The 16734-nt window shown below is 62.9% G+C and overlaps 3 protein-coding genes across 3 annotated transcripts; 1 reads left to right on the forward strand and 2 right to left on the reverse strand.

Annotated features, from left to right (window-relative positions):
- Window positions 1–6: 6 nt before the first annotated feature.
- On the reverse strand, window positions 7–4839 carry BESB_012090 (uncharacterized protein; the record flags this gene model as incomplete). The annotated part of the gene is made up of 6 exons (XM_029359939.1): window positions 7–119; window positions 618–1110; window positions 1562–1646; window positions 2104–2171; window positions 2713–3284; window positions 3819–4839. The coding sequence occupies 6 exons, from the start codon at window positions 4837–4839 to the stop codon at window positions 7–9; spliced, it is 2352 nt and encodes a 783-aa protein (XP_029216606.1).
- Window positions 4840–6328: 1489 nt separating this feature from the next.
- On the forward strand, window positions 6329–10628 carry BESB_012100 (uncharacterized protein; the record flags this gene model as incomplete). Its single annotated transcript, XM_029359940.1, has 4 exons — window positions 6329–7426; window positions 7715–7872; window positions 8428–8536; window positions 9045–10628. The coding sequence occupies 4 exons, from the start codon at window positions 6329–6331 to the stop codon at window positions 10626–10628; spliced, it is 2949 nt and encodes a 982-aa protein (XP_029216607.1).
- Window positions 10629–13306: 2678 nt separating this feature from the next.
- BESB_012110 (uncharacterized protein) lies at window positions 13307–16482 on the reverse strand (the record flags this gene model as incomplete). Its single annotated transcript, XM_029359941.1, has 2 exons — window positions 13307–15400; window positions 16423–16482. 2 exons carry the CDS (start codon window positions 16480–16482, stop codon window positions 13307–13309), a joined length of 2154 nt encoding a protein of 717 aa, XP_029216608.1.
- Between the last annotated feature and the right edge of the window lie 252 nt (window positions 16483–16734).

Genomic DNA, 16734 nt, shown 5'->3' on the forward strand with positions numbered 1-16734 from the left:
CCCTTCTCACAGGCTGTCTTCGGATGGCGAGTAGTAGATGACAAATTCGCGGCACTTTGAGAGCACCGCGCCGTCCACGAATCGCCCCACAGGCGGCTGCGCCAGAAAGCCCTCCGAGCCTGTGAAAAAGAAAAAAAAAAACAAAAATTGTCGAAACACATGCACCCCTCCCCATACAAGCGCACGAACACGTGCACCTACAACCGTGACAAACCGACCGCGGCCAGTAGCGACTTGAGGAGCTCTCTGCGCGGTTCCAGGCAGCCATAAATCAACAATAAGGATATGTGCAGGCCTGCACACACAAAACTCCGCAAGCTTACAAAAGAGTGCGTGAACCAGAGACGACTCGGCTCCATTAGCGAGCGACGCGCACGGGGAAAGAGCAGCGTGAAGACACTGATAGGCAGACTCATCCACGAGAGCCCCACAGATCACATATAAAAATATATTTATATGTATAGAAAGATATAGATCTATAGAAAGACAGGTCTCCAGCTCTCACAACGCATCCAGCTACGTGCAGGTAAGTGTATGCCGGTATAAATGCAAGAGGAGGGGCGACGCGTTCGAAATCACTTTGGTTGGTTTTCTTCCAGAAGTTTGTCTCAGTTTACCGCAGCAGGGAAGGGAGACACAGAGGAAGCCGTGGCGCGACCGCCGCGCATACGCGCGCCGAAGACGATCGAAGAACTCTTGAAGTGGCGCATGCGAATGTACAGCGACGATGACGCACAAGTCGACTACCTCGACGTCTTCTTCTTTTTCGACTCCGTTCAGTTCTCTCCCATCTGCGTCCCTCTCCGCTGGCTGCGCGCTGGCCGCTTCGCCTCGCGGCCCTTCTGCGCCAGCGACCGCAGCTGCGGCAGGCTGCGCTTCGGCGTCTGAACAGGACGTCGACTCGCGCGCAGCGGACGCGCCGGAGGCGGGTGACGCTGCGGCAGGCAGCCGCAGAACGAAATCCTGCGACAGCGCGCGAAAGCAGCGAATCCGTGCGCCGACCGGTGCCCCGTAAAAGGCTTCCTCGCGCCCCTCGCCAACTATCCGCGGATCGATAGAAGTGCATTTCCAGCTGGGCGGCGTCTGCACACATACTGCCGCAGCAGTCCGCTGCCGCGCAGCACACAGACCAACAAAACGCGCAACTTGCAAAACAAAACCCTAGACCCTGAACCCTAGACGGCGCCCCGCCGACGGCCCCTAGCGGGACTCCCGAGGCGCGTGAGGGGGGCGAAGACTGGGCAGCGGGCTGGAGGCCTGCGCCCAGTTTCTGAGGGCGAAGCGGAAACGCAGACCCGTTAGAGCCGCGGGGCGCCTCGACAACACTTGGCTCGAAAAAAGAGGAGCCATAAAAGTCGTGAAGCTACATGGACCATGCCCTATTCCCGCGCCCGCGTCGGGAGTGATAACCGCTATGCCGAGGCGCGACTCTGATCGGTCGCGCGCGTCCGCAAGGAGACGCGTCCCGCCTCCGGACTTCGGGACCACCTCTGCAGACCCCTTGGCAACCGGCCTGCCGTCGCCCTTCGTCGCGGGCTGGCTGAGACGTCGCCAGCCTCACCGGAACTTTGCCGTCTCCTGGCACGAAGACGCGCGCGCAAATCTTCCGGAAGTCAACGCCGACATACTCCTGGCAGGCATGCAGCCTGCAGACACACGCCGCGACGCGACAGTCCCCACGCACCTGGAGATGCATCTCGCGCCTCTGCGGAAAACGAGGTGCAGCGCAATATATGCGTACGTATACAGACACATACATAGTAGAAGCAAGTCAGAAAAAAGCGCGCGAGCTCCACAGAGGCATGTGTGGATAGGTCGCACAGCCCCACGTGGATATATATAGATGTATTTAATCGACATATATCAGTACCAGGAGATGTACACATATATACGTATGTATACAGATTATATATGAGTAGCATATTACTACGCGCACTGGTGGCTCAAGATACACGTCTACGCGCCGGCGCAGGACACGCTGGAGCCTTCATAGAGAAAACTAGAAAAAGCGTGTCTATAGGAGGGACGCTGACGCTTCCGAGCCAGAGACCAGTGGAATGCAAGGCGCCCACTGAGATCAAGCTACCCTTTCGCTGCCCTCACGTTGCCGCAGCTGCTGCAAAGGACTCGGAGATCTCCTTGAGCACAGACGCGCCGTCGCCGCGGGCGATCTGTCAACAGACCCAGACACAAAAGAGAAACCCAAGGCGAAATCGAACTCGAATCGCGCGTCTGCCCGCCCTTGCCCAGCCCGCCGCAGCCGGAGAAGCGTACGCGCATGCATGCGGCCGAAACTGCGAACTGAAGAGAGTCAGGTCATTCACAGTGCTCGCCAGCCAAACACGCGGCGCCGCGAAGTCCGCAGTCGGCGCCAAGCGGAACAGGCAGAGCGGACTGCGCCGAGAGAACCGGTGAGACCGCCCATGCGCCACGAAAAAAGAAGAGGCCCGAGACAGGGCGAGTGTACGGACGAAAAGAAAGTTTCCTAACTCCAGTGAGATCAGCACCGTGGGACAAGCATTTGTTAGTATATTCGAAAAAATCTAAATGGGTCAATGAAGTCAAATTTTACTGACCAAGACGTTTCGCAATTTCCTTAATGGTTTGCTAGTAGTGAATATTAATCCCTATCATACTAGATTTCGGTCTGTGTTTTTCCGTAACGCAGGAGTCTCGCAGCAGCGCCGCGCGCGAGAAAAACGAGATACCTACGATTCGCAAGAAAGACAAAAGTTTGTCCTGGCCGTGGATGAGCCTGACGAACTTGGTGACGTATTTCAGACGCCTCATGAGCATCTGCCGCTCCTGACTCGTTTCCTTCAGCGTCGCCTCTTCAGGCTCTCGCCCGTGGTGCTTCTTCGCAGATATGCGCGCAGAAGAGGCAGACAGGGAGGAGCCTGCCGCTGCAAGCGCGCTCGGTTCTGTGTCTCCTGCCTCCATTTCCACTTCCGTTCTTCGTGTGTCGCGTGCGTCTTTAGTATGGGCTCCAAAGTCTCCTCCGCCGCCGTCAGCGGCCTCGCCCGGCTTCGCGCCTCGGGGTGCCGCGTCGCCTCCTACGTCCGCCGCCACGCTGGAAGTCTTCGCCCAGTGAACCTCAAGGCGCTTCGTCTCGCGGCAGCCGCTCGGCGCGCCGTGCAGCGCCCGCCGCGCAGCCTCCGCGTCCTCCCGCGCCGCGAAGGTAACGAACCCAAATCCGCCGCGCATCTGGAAGTCCACGACCACCCCAAACGGCGAAAAACGCGCAAGCAGCGACTCCGCAGTCTCGCTGCGGCTCACCCCGCGCACTGCGAAAAAAACAAAGAAAAAACACAAAACCGCAAGAATACATGAACAATACGGACGGCCTCGGGCGCGGGGGCTTTCTGTCGCAGACGTGCTGAGGCTGCGGAGAATGGGAGAGGAAGTAAGAAGGGCCTCACGCCGGAGAGGGGCTTCCACTAAACGGAAACAAAGAAGACAAATACAGCGAGCCCGCTTGAAAACACACTCTCTAAACTTCGAGCAAGCAAGATCGAAAGCCAGCCAGCTGCGACAGAGGTAAAAAACCCGCAACCCTCGAGAAGAAAGCGGAAGAACGAGGGCGCAGCACACAACCCTGCGCGTTGAAAGCGAACGACGCAGGGGCAGAATGCAGGGAGACCGCCCAGCCGGCGCGCTACCCCGAGCATCACAGCCTCAGTTTGGGCGAAAACGAAATCGGAAACTAGAGGCACAGCGACCTACTGAGAAGACTCGAATACGACGGCTCAGCTTGACTGTAAAAAACATTGAAACACACTGCAGACTGCGCAGCGCAATGGAGGGCGAGCACCAATTACCGTAGAGTTTGTAGCATGGCGACGAGGCCTCGGCAGCCCGCGCGGCAAGCGCCGAGGTCTCCTGGGAGTCTGGAGATCGCGCCTCAGACGTCGCTAGCGCGCCAGCCGAAGGGACGTCTGCAGCGCGAGAGACGGCGGAGAGGGGGGACGGCGACGCTGAGGAAGCATCAGAGGGTGCGAAAGACGCGCGAGACGTGGAAGATGCGGAAGGATGCAGCAGGAGAATCGACGCAGAGGAGAAAGATCCTGTTCCCTCCGCGGGCGTCTCTGCCTGGGAGTTCCAACGCGCAGAGAATGAGAGTTCGGCCGCAGCAGCAGGTTCGCCACCAGCCGCCTGAGGCGCGTGCGCGCGCACAGGCGACACGCATCTGCCTTCTACGCGGCCTGCCTCGCTCGCGCTTCCTTCCGCCTCTTCTTTATCGTGTTTAGGACTCGCCATTCGAGGCGTGCTTTCGCCTCGGCGTCGCACAGGAGCGCCAGGAGCCTCGCAGCTCCTCTCTGAAAAGAGCGCGAGAAGCGAAGTGAAGAGAAGCGGATCGGCGTGGAGGAAGGCGGAGGAAGGCCAGCCGCTCGGTGCGGCGCTTGAGGGCGGCAGCGACGTGCGGAGAAAGAGCAGAAGGAAGCGATGCAGGGCGAGAGGCGGTTTTTGCGAGGCAAGGCTGTCCGCGGATCCAGAGTGAAAGGGGGGACACGCAGGGAGGCTGCAGGAGGAAGTCGCCGAAGACGCAGACGCGGAAGGAGGAGAGTATGTCGCAGCAACGCAAGACGCAGGCGGAGACGGCGGGCGGGCTGAATGCGAGGCTGAAAGGGGGACAGAAAAGCCTTGCGAGGAGGACCAAACCGAAGAAGACCGACGTGCCGAGGAGGGGGAGGAGGCGCCCCGCAAGGCCGCCTGAGCGAATCGCTTCCTCTCGCTCTCCACCTGAAGCATCCGCGCGACAGAGGAAAGAAACCGAAGCGCCTCGACGCCCATGAACCCGCTGCGGGGATCCGCCAGCGGCCACTCGATCACCGTCCCCATCGTCGAGAAATTTTAAAGAAAGAGAGGCAGAAAAAGAGTGGAGGGAGGCGAAAAACGAAGGTGGTGCTGCTCTTGGAGAGAGCCCTGGAAGGGATGCCGCTCTCCGACACGCAGCAGTCGAGACAAGAAGAAGAAAAGGCAGACGAAGCAGCAGAAGGAGAAATTGAGGAAAAGACGCACAGGCCGACGCGACGTACGGAAGATCCAGGATGGACAAAGCGAAAAAGAGAGGCAGAGAAAACAGGCGATGACCGAAGGAATCCAGAAAACGAGGAAAAAAGAAGAAAAACGAGCTTGGTCTCGCAGAGGAAGGAGCCGAGACAAGCGTCGAGCACGAATTGGATTCTGCACTGCAGCAAGGGAGAAAAGCACGCAAGCAGGGAGGCGACATTGAACCCGTCTGCCACACATGCAAAGAAGGAGAGACTCAGACATGAAGAACGGAAAATCAGGCACGAAAAAAAGGCGAAAACTGAAGCGAAAGACGAGTGTGCTGCGGAGGACTTGACGATTCAGATGCACAGTGACGTTCGCATGCGCGGCGCGGAGAGAAGGGAAGCAAAGTCAAGAGAAATGAGGAGGCAGCACGTGTCGCAACTCCGGAGAGGGTAGTGAAAGATTCTATTTACGCGATATCAAGAAAAAGGAGACTCAGGCGCGACCGGAAGAAGGAAAAAGTAGACACACCTCTGCAGACGTTACCTCGATTTTCTCGCATGCATCAACCGCGCATGCAGCTACGTCGCGTGGCGCGGGGAAAGGAACATCGAGATGTGAAGAAAGGCTTGTCTCTGTCTGCCTTTTCCCCCTCGCGCGCTCTCTCCCGTCTTCTTTACCTATTTTTGTCTCAAGTGGCAGTCTCTTATCTCTCCTGTCTGTCTTCTCCCCCGTCTCTCTCCTCTCCTGTCTCCTCTCCGCCTGTCTTCTCTTCACCTGTCTCCTGCTGGCGACCGCGTCTGCCGCTGGCGATTCCGCGCCGTCTCGGTTCAAAGCTCGCGCCTCGAGAGTCCTCGACGCCTCTTCTCTTCTGACGGCACTTCCGCGCCGTTTCATTCCATCCTAGCCTCTCCATCCGTTTCTCCTCGCCGGCGCTTGCCTTGGCGGCCTCTCGTCTGACTCGTGAGAGGAGCCTGCCGTGGGCGTAGTCATCTGACCCCCTCGCCGTCACCTTTGGCAGGGTGAATTGGGCTCTCTCTCGCGCTCCCTTGCTTCGTCTGCCTGTCTGTCGACCTTCTCTCCGCGGGCAGTCTTCTTCTCCCCTTCTCCGCAGCGCCCTACCTTCCTCCTTCCTCCTCACCCTTCGCCCTCGCCTCTCTCTCTAGACCGACTCAACTTTTGCAAAAAGCAGACCTGGCTTCTCGGCGCTGGACTGACATCTCTGTGTCCGCCGCGAGCTTCTTTCTCCGCCGCCCCTCGCTCGCTCGCCGCTGCGTCTCCTCGTCGCCGCTCCTCCTCTTCTTCTCCCTCTTCTGCGGTTGAGGCGACGAAGATGGCGGGCGCCTGTCCGCCGCAGCAGTCCAGTCACGAACACGCCGGCACGGAGTCTGAGCGGCTCTCGCCCACCTCCCTCCGCTCTGTCTCGCCTGGGGACTTTGCGCCGTGCGACCTCTCCAGCACCGCGGCGCCTCCTCCGCCCTCGAGTGCGTTCGCGGCCTTCTCTTCTTTTGCGGCCGAGCAAGGCAGCCGCGTCTCCTCCGCGGAGCTCTCCTCGGCGCCCTCGACGCCCTCCTCGAAGCCGCGCAGCTCCTGCAGCACCGTCGACTGCGCGGAGGTCACGCAGGAGGAGGCGGACGACGGCGAAGGCGATGTCGAGCCGGAGGAGGACGACTCCGGGACTCAGGACGGAGCGAGAGGTAGACGCAGCCTGCAGCAGATGCCCTGCTCCGAAGCCGAGGTCTACGAGATCCTCGCCGAGCTGCTCAACGTCGACGTCTTGTGCTGCCGCTACATGCGGCGGCAGCAGGCTCGCCGCACCGCGCGGGAGAGGGCGGCGGAGGCCGGCGGCGAGGCTGGGGAAGAGCGGCGACGCGGCGGCGCGGGCGACGCAGCGGAGTCTGCGCCCGCCGCCGCGCCGTCTCTCCTGGATCTCACGCTCGACTTCTGCAATCTGGAGCGCGACTCCGAGAGCGGCGAGATCCAGTACGCCGCGCGCCCTCTCTCCCGCGTCTCCTCCTTCTCTTCTTCTTCTTCTGGTTCGCTCGCTGCCGCTAGCCTGGCGGCAGGCGCGCAGGCCGCGCAGGCGGCGCGCGTCGTCGCAGGCGGCCGCGGTGAGACTGCGTGGCCTGATGAAGCGGTTTCGCGGCTGCTGCAGCGGCTCCAGCGCGGCGGCGCGACGCGTGTGGCGGCCGCGGCGTCGCTCCCCGCGTCCTCCGCGACTGCGGGGGACGGCGGTTCGTCACCGCAAACGCCTTCGGCGCCGCCGGGGGCCGTGACGCGGTCTGAGGCGCTTCCCCTCCCTGCGGGGCTCCGGCAGCGCGCGGTGGCCGCTGCGCTGCTGGGGGTTGTTCGGCGAAGCGTCATGCGCACGGCGCGCGCGCAGAAAGTTCTGGCTATATGCGCCTTCCTCGACCTCGCGCAAAATCTCGAGGTAACGCGAGGCAGCCGGCGAGCGCACGGCCGCGTTCGCACGATGGCAGCGTCTCTAGGGTACGCGGAGGAGGCGCACGCCCTGTAGGACGCCCCTGAGAGTCGCCTCTGGTCACGTGACGCGCACCTCCTAGTTATAGTTATATATATCTATATGCATGTAAGTATACAGTGGACATATATATATATATATATATAGGTGCATGGAATTCTGTATTTATGTATGTAGAGCGCTTGCGTGTCTCGGAGGCCAGATGGTCAGTGCATCTGGTGTTTTTCGTTTGTTCAGGTCCAAGACGCCTTTGTCGAGCTTCTCTTCGCGGCGCCGCCGCTGCGGGACGCGCCGCCCGCGAAGGCCTACCTGGTTAGTCTGCTCAAGTGCCTCTACGCAGGCGCGGAGCTGCGCCAGCTGCCGCTGTCTGACAGCTTCGCCGAGGCCGTTTTCAAGTAAGTGCCCCGGCCCTCGTAGCCTAGAACCCAGACGCGGAACTCGGTCTTCAGAGCCATCCAGGGCGATAGAAACAGAGGGGATTCTGTTTGCGGATCTGTTTTTTCCTGGGCTTTCCATGGCCGTTGTGTGAAGTTTCGCCCCCGAGAGCGTCTGAGGCTTCCCCCTCCGACCCCCCCGAGGCGGAGGAGGGAGCGGGAAGCGTCGATTTACAGAGAGACTAGAATGCGTCTCGGTCATGTGAATGCGGATATGACTCCTCTTGTGCACGAATGCCTCTACACGCGGGCACGTCTGCGTGTGTGAGGAGACTCCATCGGTTCCTGCGCCAGGCCGCGGTGTGTCCATGTGGGCATGTCTGCCGACCGCCGGTGATGCAGCTCTGAAGAGGGCCTCCGCACTCCACTGTTTCTCTCGCAGGTCGTCCCCAGGGCTGCTGTCTTGGCTTCGAGTCTCCTGTTTGGTATGTATGTGACGCCGCTTCGTTCGCGAGGAGAGCTGCATGCCTGGGGGGCTTCAGGGGACGCAGTCAGCTCTGTGTCGGTTTTCTTCAGGCACGTGAGCGCATACAGCAGGAGTGACGAGCTCGACGATCGGCCTTTCGTCTCGTACGAGACTCTCGACACCCGCCGCCCCCCCCAGGTCTTCACTTTCCGCACGCTGGTAAGCGGCGCCGGCAGGCGTGGGTCGTTTTTTCTCTTCCGTCCAGTTTTCAGTCACAAGCTCTTCCCGTTCTCTTTCTAGCGTGAACTCCGTGTCTCCCTCAGATCCTCAGGCCCGCCGTCGGCGCCGGTATCCTTGGAGCGACGCGCGAGGCTTCTGCTGTCGTCTGGTGCTGGGCAGCGCTCTCTTCTTCGCCTCGTCGGGTGCGAATCTGGGCGAGGCTCTTCATCCGCCGCGCGTCGCGTGCGGAGTTTTGGCCTCCTGTCCGCATCGTCGTGCCTCTTCTCCCGCTCCCACCCCTCCTTGAGCGAATGCATCCGCCAGTTCGCGCTCGTTGTTAGCCAAACGAAGGCACTAGACATGCATAGGAGAAACCTGGCACGGTTGGTAGAAGCAGCTTGTGTGTGCGTTGGAGCGCTGGCTGTGGGGGGGGCTTCGAGCGCCGCGTGCGACTGCAGCGCGCTGCATCTGCGTCCTGCCTGTTTCGGCCTTCTGTGCTGGCGCGCAGCTGTATCGCAACGAGCTCGGCCTGCGCACCTGGACTGCAGGCTTCTTCCTCGTGGAGTACCTCGCGACCTACGGACACCAGTTCCGCTGCGTCTCCTGCCTCTGCGCCGACACGCTCTCCACTGCCTCGTCCCCCTGCGCCGCTGGCGCGCCGCCCTGCTGCTGCTCGGCCGCGCCCCACGCAGAGTGCTGCTGCGGGCGTGGAGACTCGCGCGCCAGGCAGGCGGAGGCGGCGCGGGAGGCCGGCACGGCCGCGTGCGCCCAGCGCCGCGCCCGCGACGTCTCAGGCACCTGGGCGGGGCGCCTGTTGGCGAAGCTCGAGGCCGCCCAGCCGCGCGCCTGGCGCCGCGGAGGCCCTGCTGCGGGCGCGCAGGCCGCCGACGCCCCGAGGGCGCTCGGGGAGGGCGCGGCAGAGGCTGGAGGCGCCGCGGCAGAGGCTGGAGGCGCCGCGGCAGAGGCTGGAGGCGCGCGCGTCTCCGTCGCGGCGTCTTCCTGGCCCGCGGCGAAGTGCTGCGAGGCATTTGCGCCGCTCGGCGTGTTGGAGCTCGGCTCCGGCCTCGGCGTCACGGCTTCTGCCCTCTGTGCGTTGCCTCCCCCCGCGGAGTCCTGCGCGCGCCCTTGCGCATCGCCTGCGGCTGCGGCTGCGGCTGCGGGCTGCGCCGCCGGCGCGCGGCTCGCGGCGAGCTGTGTCTACGTCTCCTCGGACTACTTGCCAAGCATTCTCGCGACGTGCGCAGAAAATCTCGCGCGGAATGGCGTCTCCATCGCCTCGGCGTTTGCCCGCGGGGGCAGTGCCGGCCTGCCAGAGGCCGAGAAGGCGCGCGAGCCGCGTGAGGACGGTGCGGGCGCGCCGACCGCAGGAGACGGCGCGGCGACAGGGACCAGCGAAGCACATCGCGAAGGGAAGGTCGCGGCTGAGGCGCCCAACGCGCCGGTTGTTTTTCTGGAAACGTTCGACTTCAGCGACGCGCAGAGACGCGCAGGAGCCCTGCTGACTAAGACCCAAGACGCCATGTACAGAGAAGGCGAGAGACGAAAGCGAATCTTCCTCCGCCATTCATGCGCATCCTCTGAAGCCACGCTTCCTCCGCGGGTCTCTTCTGCTACCTCTCCTGCCGACGCTGCGCGCCTCGACGAGGGTGAGAGCGGGGCGGCCTTCGCTTCTCTGCCGCAGGGCGCGGCCTCGTCCTGCGGCGCCGCCGGCGCAGGCGCGTCTCCTTCGTCTCCCCCGAGGCCTGTCGGTCGCGGCGTGGCGCGGGCCTCGAGTCTCGGCTGCTCGCGTCCGGCCTCGGGGGTCCTGCTGATCGTCGGCGCAGATCTCATCTATGACCGCGGCTTGAACAGTCTCCTCGCGAACGCGCTTTCGCTTCTGCTTCGCGCGCCGCTCCCCCCTCGCGCGGCAAGCGGCAGCGCCGTCTCGCCGCAGGCGCTGGGCGAGCTGAAGAGGGTCTGCATTCTTTGCTCGGCTGTCCGCGACGACGCGACGCGCGCGCACTTCCTCCAGGAGCTAGAGCGCCACGCGCTCGCCCATTTCGAGGTGTGGAAGGCGAACCGCCGCGTCCAAATCGGGGCTCGAAACTTTTAGCTGCCGCGCCATGCGCGGGCGTGAGCGCAGAAGCTAGGCAGAAGGCGCCGAAGATGGCGAAAACGTCTCACGCTTTTCTTTGCTCAACCGGTCTTACAAGACTGGCTTGGACAAAGGGGGGGGGGACTTTGAGCGTCCATCAGTTCGTGTGTATGCGTTGAGCGGCTTGTGGGACGAGCGCGCGATGTATCACTGCGTATTGCTTCGTGTTTTCCCTCGCGTTTGGCGGGCTGCGGCGCCGTCGACTCGCAGAATCTGCTCGGCTAGAGACGCCTTCACTCTGTCGGCTCGCGTTTTTTGATTCCCTGCAGGACCGAAGGCCTGTGAAACGCGTCTTGCCCTACGAACGACGCCGCGTCCTGGTTGACGTCATCCTGCCGCAAGAAGCGCTGTAGCACGCGAGGGAGGGCGGCGCACAGCGAGGCAGAGGAGCAAAACGGGAACGCGTGTGCGGCAGGAAACGCCAGGACTTCCCCGCCGCTTCTGCAGCGTGGATGGTGCTGTGGTGCCGCCCAGCGTCGCCGTCTCCTACGAGGCCGGGGCGGCGCAGAAGGCAAACTCCTTTTGTAAGCCACCAACGCCCGCGGCGGGCTCAACCAGCAACCGCCAAAGAGCCTTCACTCTGCGGAGGAAATGCATTACGGAGAAAACTTGCCGCTCTTGGTAGTGTGCACTCACCGAAGGGAGACTTCTCTTCGGCGAGGCTGTCCTCTATGGCCGTCGTCTCGAGGACACGTTCGCGCCGTCCTGCATTCCCTCCTATGCGGCATTTTGTGGTTCTGCGTCGACGCTCACCTTCCGGTGCACGGCTGCCGACTCTAGCGGCAGCCGGGCGAGGATGGGAGACGGGCGTGTGTCGCTGCGGCGCTGCCGGAGGCGTCGATGAGGCCCTGCGTCCTCTTTCTCGCGCGTTCGCGCCAACGCGATTCGTGACGGTTTTAGGGTCTACGGGCTTCGCGCATCCGCTTCGCATGCGCGGGCAGACAGCTTAGCCGATGGCCTCTGCCTTTAGAGCGCGGAGTGTGCTTTCTTTGGGGGGTATCGGTGCGGCAGGAGCTGCCTGCACTCGCTCAGTCGCCAGCGATGAACCGTGCTCGATTGGAGTTGCCGAACTGAAGTGACAACTGCGAACGTGCGCAGTGTTCACTGAGTCGGGTGCAATGTCGCCCCTGGAGGGCAAAGAGCTTCGCACAGGGAAACAGCGTACCGTGGGACCAAAAGCCCTTAGAGGCGACGCGCGAATCGGCGAGATACCAACCTAAGCAGCCACACCGCGACTCTCTTCTCCTAAACGTTATCAGCCTTTCTAGAGCTCTTCTACTACGTAGCGAGACTAGCGTAACTCCCCTGCTTCCCCCGTGGCAGTCAAAGCATTACGATGTCATGTGCTAGACGAAACACAAGCGGTCTTTCTCGGAAGACGCTGCGCGCAGCCCTAGGGACATACGAACCGCATGCAGACAAGAAGAAAGGGAATGCGCCGAGGTACTGTTTTGCGAATCACACTTTCGTTGAAGCCCCCCGCGGTCCTTGGGTGACCGTGAAGCACTGTCCTCGGGAAAGCGGCATGCTCGCCTCAGCGTATGTGAATTTTTCGTGTTTCCCGCGCCTTCTAGCCTCCATTACGGCCCTGTTAAATCACACAGCTGCCTGCTATACGACTAAGAAGAGGACTAGGGGCCGGTTTCTTCTTAAAGAAAAAGCTGCGTCACTGGAGCACATGCGCTGTTGCGGCTGGTCAACTACAACTGTGCCCTGTGTTTCTTTGTCTCCCTACCACACTCCAGCGCTGCTCCCCGCCGCGGATCTCTATCGACTGGGCGCCCTCCAGTGGAAAGCCCCCCTGGGTAGCGCCGCTCGCAGACTCCAGCAGCTCACTCGCCTACTGTCATCCTCCGCAGACTCATTGTGCCTAGACGCATCTACCAGCATGCCTTTACTCAACCTCGCGCTCGCCTCGCTGCGGCGAACCCGAGCTGCACTCTCTGCCTGGCGCATGCAGAAGAGTTCAGACGCCACCACAGCTCCGCGGTGCGAATTCCAGTTTCAAGCTTCTGTCTCTAAAGACGCTCACGCGTGGCGCACTCTGCATTGACAGGTCTTTCCCTGCATCGCGGGGGGGGGGGGGGGGGGGGGGGGGGGGGGCAACAGAACGCCCCCCCCAAGGCCAAGTTGACAGGTTTCACAGAGACACGTCTTTCTTGGCGGAGCTTTTCTGCGCGTCGCCCTCTCGAGCGAGATTCCCGCGACGCCCGTCACGCGCTTGCGCCAAAGAAAGAAGTCGCTGTTTCCCTCGCTTGGTTTTTCGCTTCCGTTGGCCGCGTATGCCTTCTCCTATGGCGCCCGCCTCTCTCTCACGACGCATATATACCTATCGCTGCCTCAGCCTGAGGCCTCTTTTTTTTGCGCATTGCCGCTTACGGAAGAAGGGCGCCAAAACATCTTCAACCTCAAGCCGAGGTGTGCCTTTCCGTGGACGCGGCCTGGCCTCCCTGACGTTTCTATTCTCCTCCATCTCCTCCTCTTTCCGTGCGAGGCGCGCTGCTCCACACGTACCTTTTGTCGTTCCTCAGGGCCGCAGAGGCCGAAGGCGACTTTCTCGCCTGCTGTCTCTTTCTCTCGCGCGCGTCCTTCAGGCGCGCCAGCGCCGAGAGAACGAGTACAGCGCCGCTTTAGCCTCAGCCGCCCCGGGTAGGAGGTCGCGGCCGCCAGTGGCTCCCCCTGCGAGGCGAGTTGAAGAAACTCCTGGCGCCGGGGGGTCCGTCCCACCGCCGGCTCAATCGCCGTCTCGCCCCGAGCCCAAAGAAGTCTCTCCAGCCTCGAGCGGCTCGCGCGAGGGATCTCTTGCCGCCGGCAGCGCGAGACACGCGAGGTCCGCCATCCTGCCGAAGGGGCCCTTGCACAGTTTCATCCTGCGGAAACCCGGGAGCGGCGGCGTCTTCCGCATCTTGCCTCTCTTGGGCGCCTCTCCGCACGTCGCTCCGCGGTCGCCAGCTTCCTTGCGAGGAAGCCGCGGACGCAGAAGAGGCGAAAGGCTCGTCCTCCCCCGCCCAGATCTCGATGGTCGCCTCAAGCCCCCCCCACGGCGCGTCCTCAGAAAGGCCCTCGTCCCCCCCCTGCTCGCGCGCGTGCTCGCCGCCCTGCAGCCGCTCCAGCGCGCGCAGGCGCAGCGCCTGCGCCTGCAGCTCGCGGCGGAGGCCCGCGGCAGCGCGCTGGGCGACAGCTTGCACGAACTCAGCAGAGAAGAGCGGAGCGGGCTGCGCGCGCTGCGCCTCCGCAGGGCGTATCGCCAGCACCTCGATGAACACGTCGCCCTCGACCGCCTTCTCCGCGGCGCGGTCGGTGGCTGAGGCCGAAGCGCATGAAGCGACAGCCGGAGGCGACGCCGAGGGAGGCGGAGGCGAAGGCGCGGGCGCGCGACGGTACGCGGGCGCGGCGCCACAGGCAGACGGGGGGAGAAGGAAGACGCGGACGACGAGGAACTCCTGAGATGTCGAGAGGGCAGGGACGCTCGGGGCGGCGACAAACCAGAGGGCGCTGCAGCGAGGCGCGCCGCGAGGAGGAGGCGGACGCCCTTCTCGTTCACCGCGTCGCTCTGTCTCTCTGTACGCTGTCTCCTCCTCGCCACCTTGTATAGACTCCGTTCCGCCTCCTTGAGTTCCTCCGGTCTCCTCCGCCTCGTCAGTCTTCGCATCCCCACGCTGCCGCGCGTCGTCCGCGTTTGCGGCCTCTGCGTCTCCGCATTTACGCGGTTGACGTCGCGCACGCTCGCCGTCTTCTTCGCCGCTCGACCCGCGCGGCGCGGCTTCGGGCCTCGCGCCCTCTTGATCCGCGAAAAGGGCACAGTGAGTTTCCTTCGCCGCGAGGCGGAGGGGAATCAGCCGCCAGCAGAGCCGCCCCCGGCGCAGCAACAAGGCCACGGCGGCTCCAGTCTGCAGGCCCTCTGCGCCGGGCCTCGCTGCCTCAACGCAAGGAGGGCGGCCGGCGCCTCTGCCTCCCCGCGGCCGCGCCTCCTGCGCCCCGGCGCCTGTCAGAAAGCGGAAGAAGAGCTCCTCGCCGGCGGCCTCCTCGGGCGCAGCTCCTCTTTCCCGTTGCCCTGCGAGAGAGGCGTGGTTGCCCGCGCCTCCGCCCCCGCGCCTCGCAAACAGCGCAGGATCGAAGGCGTGGACAAGCTGAGAAGTCTGCCGGAAGGCTGCCTCCCCCGAGCCAACGCGCAGAAGGCCAGACCGAGTCACTCGCAGCGGAGAAGCGGAGGCGGAGCGCAGAGCCGCGGCGGCGTGCTGCGGACGCAATTCAGGGGGGAGGAGCCTCGCGAAGGCAGCTGAGGTGGAGACTGGCGAAGGCGTGCGAACGCCGTCCCCCTCGCCTCCGCGCGCCGCAGCCGCCGCTGCCTCCTCGTCGCTCGAGCTCGGGATGCCGGCATGCGACTTCTGTCGCCCATCGTCGCTCTCTGCACAGCGGTCCAGAGGCAGCAGAAAGCGACGGGCGCCACGGAGGGGGACGTCGCTCGCCCGCGGGAGGAAGTGCGCCTTGACGTAGCTTTCCGGAGGCAGAAAAAGCGACGTGTGGGGGTCGCGGGAGACGACGAGGCCGTCGCGCTTCGCCTTCGCGCGGACCCAAAGCCCGAGGCCCGCGCCAGTCGCTGCAGTGGCGAAGAGTGCCGGTCTTTCGCGCGCAAACGCCCGCAGCCTCCTAGCCAAAAAGGAGACACTCGCCTGCCCCGCGCCCAGCAGGCGCCCCAGGCGGTCGTCGGCGCCCGCAGGTCGCGCGATCTGGAGCGGCCTGCGTCATCCCGCTCTCGCCGGGAGTAGCGAGGGCAACGGAGAAGGAAGCAGATGCTGAGAAGAGGAAGAAAGAGACGACGAGTGCAAGGGGGACGGCGGAGAGAGGAGGCAAACCAGGAGCGCAAAGAGGATACTGAGCGGTGACCGCAGAGAGTAGACGGGCGGGAAAGCGGAGGGTGCAGACGAACCCCCCGAGCTCGCCATGGTGAGCAGGGAGACAGTGCGAAGGGAGAGACCGGAGAACGAGGAGAGAAAATGAATCGGTGCTGACGTTTTTAGGGCCCACGAGCGCGGGCTCGCTTGCCCGCCTTAGGGCAGCCGCGTGGCCAAAGCGGAAGTCCCTAAACCAGAGAGGCTGGACCAGCAGACGTGAACCGATGAAGCGACAGAAAAAAGCGATGACGAAGAAGAGAGACGGCAGGGGCGCGAGACACCGCGCGACCAGCCGCAGTCCGTGGCGGCCGGGGTGCCCGAGAGCTCGACGCCCAGAAACGGAGTCAGGGCGCAGAAGACCGAACACAAAAAACAGAAAGCACTTTGAACAGAAGACCGAGCTGCGTTTGGGAGAAAACGACGCAGGGGCACGTCGCTGACACGAAGAGAAAGATACGGAAGGCGTGTGCGTGGACGTTTCAGGAGCGCGAACCCCGGGGGAGGTGTGGGCCTTGGGCCTCCGGTCCCCGGCAGCTGATGAAGCTGCTGAAAACCGCCAGACTTTGGCTGGAAACGCGAAGAGTGCAGCAAAGAGAAGCGTGTTGAGGGCGCGCGACCTAGCCACCGATGAAAATAATTACAGAGAGAGGCTTTTCTGTCCCTCTCTTAGCGCGTCGATTGCTGACGGGCGCTCGCGCGTGCGTCTCCCTGTCTGGCGCAAAGTTTCTAGGTCGAAACTGTCCTGCGGCGCAGCGGCATGCGGCCGCAGAAGTCACACTCGAAACCCTGGTGCGCATCACAGCCACTGAAGGTTGGACCATCGCCTTCCTCTCAACATTGTCCTCCACAAAGCGTACAGATGGGCTTCTGGCGCCACTCAAGCGCCCTAGTGTCGTTTCTAGAGGATGGGTGTTCATGCTGACAGTCAAATGGCTGCAATCCAAGGGCAGCGAATCGCGCACATCTCCCTCTACTCGCTTTGCCCGTTGCATGTGAAACGTGGTGTATGAACAGCGAAGGAAACCTTTAGAGAGAGAAGAGCTGAGGACATCTGGTTGTTTTTCGTCGTTTTTTGTCAATCCTTACTCCTTCTTTTTCCCTACTCATCTCATCCTCTGCACCGGTGGGTTTCACACTGAAACCTGCTGTCGCTGCGCATGCGTCGGCTG

This window comes from Besnoitia besnoiti, chromosome IX (genome assembly GCF_002563875.1).
Source record: "Besnoitia besnoiti strain Bb-Ger1 chromosome IX, whole genome shotgun sequence".
In the NCBI taxonomy this organism is placed as follows: Eukaryota; Apicomplexa; class Conoidasida; order Eucoccidiorida; family Sarcocystidae; genus Besnoitia; species Besnoitia besnoiti.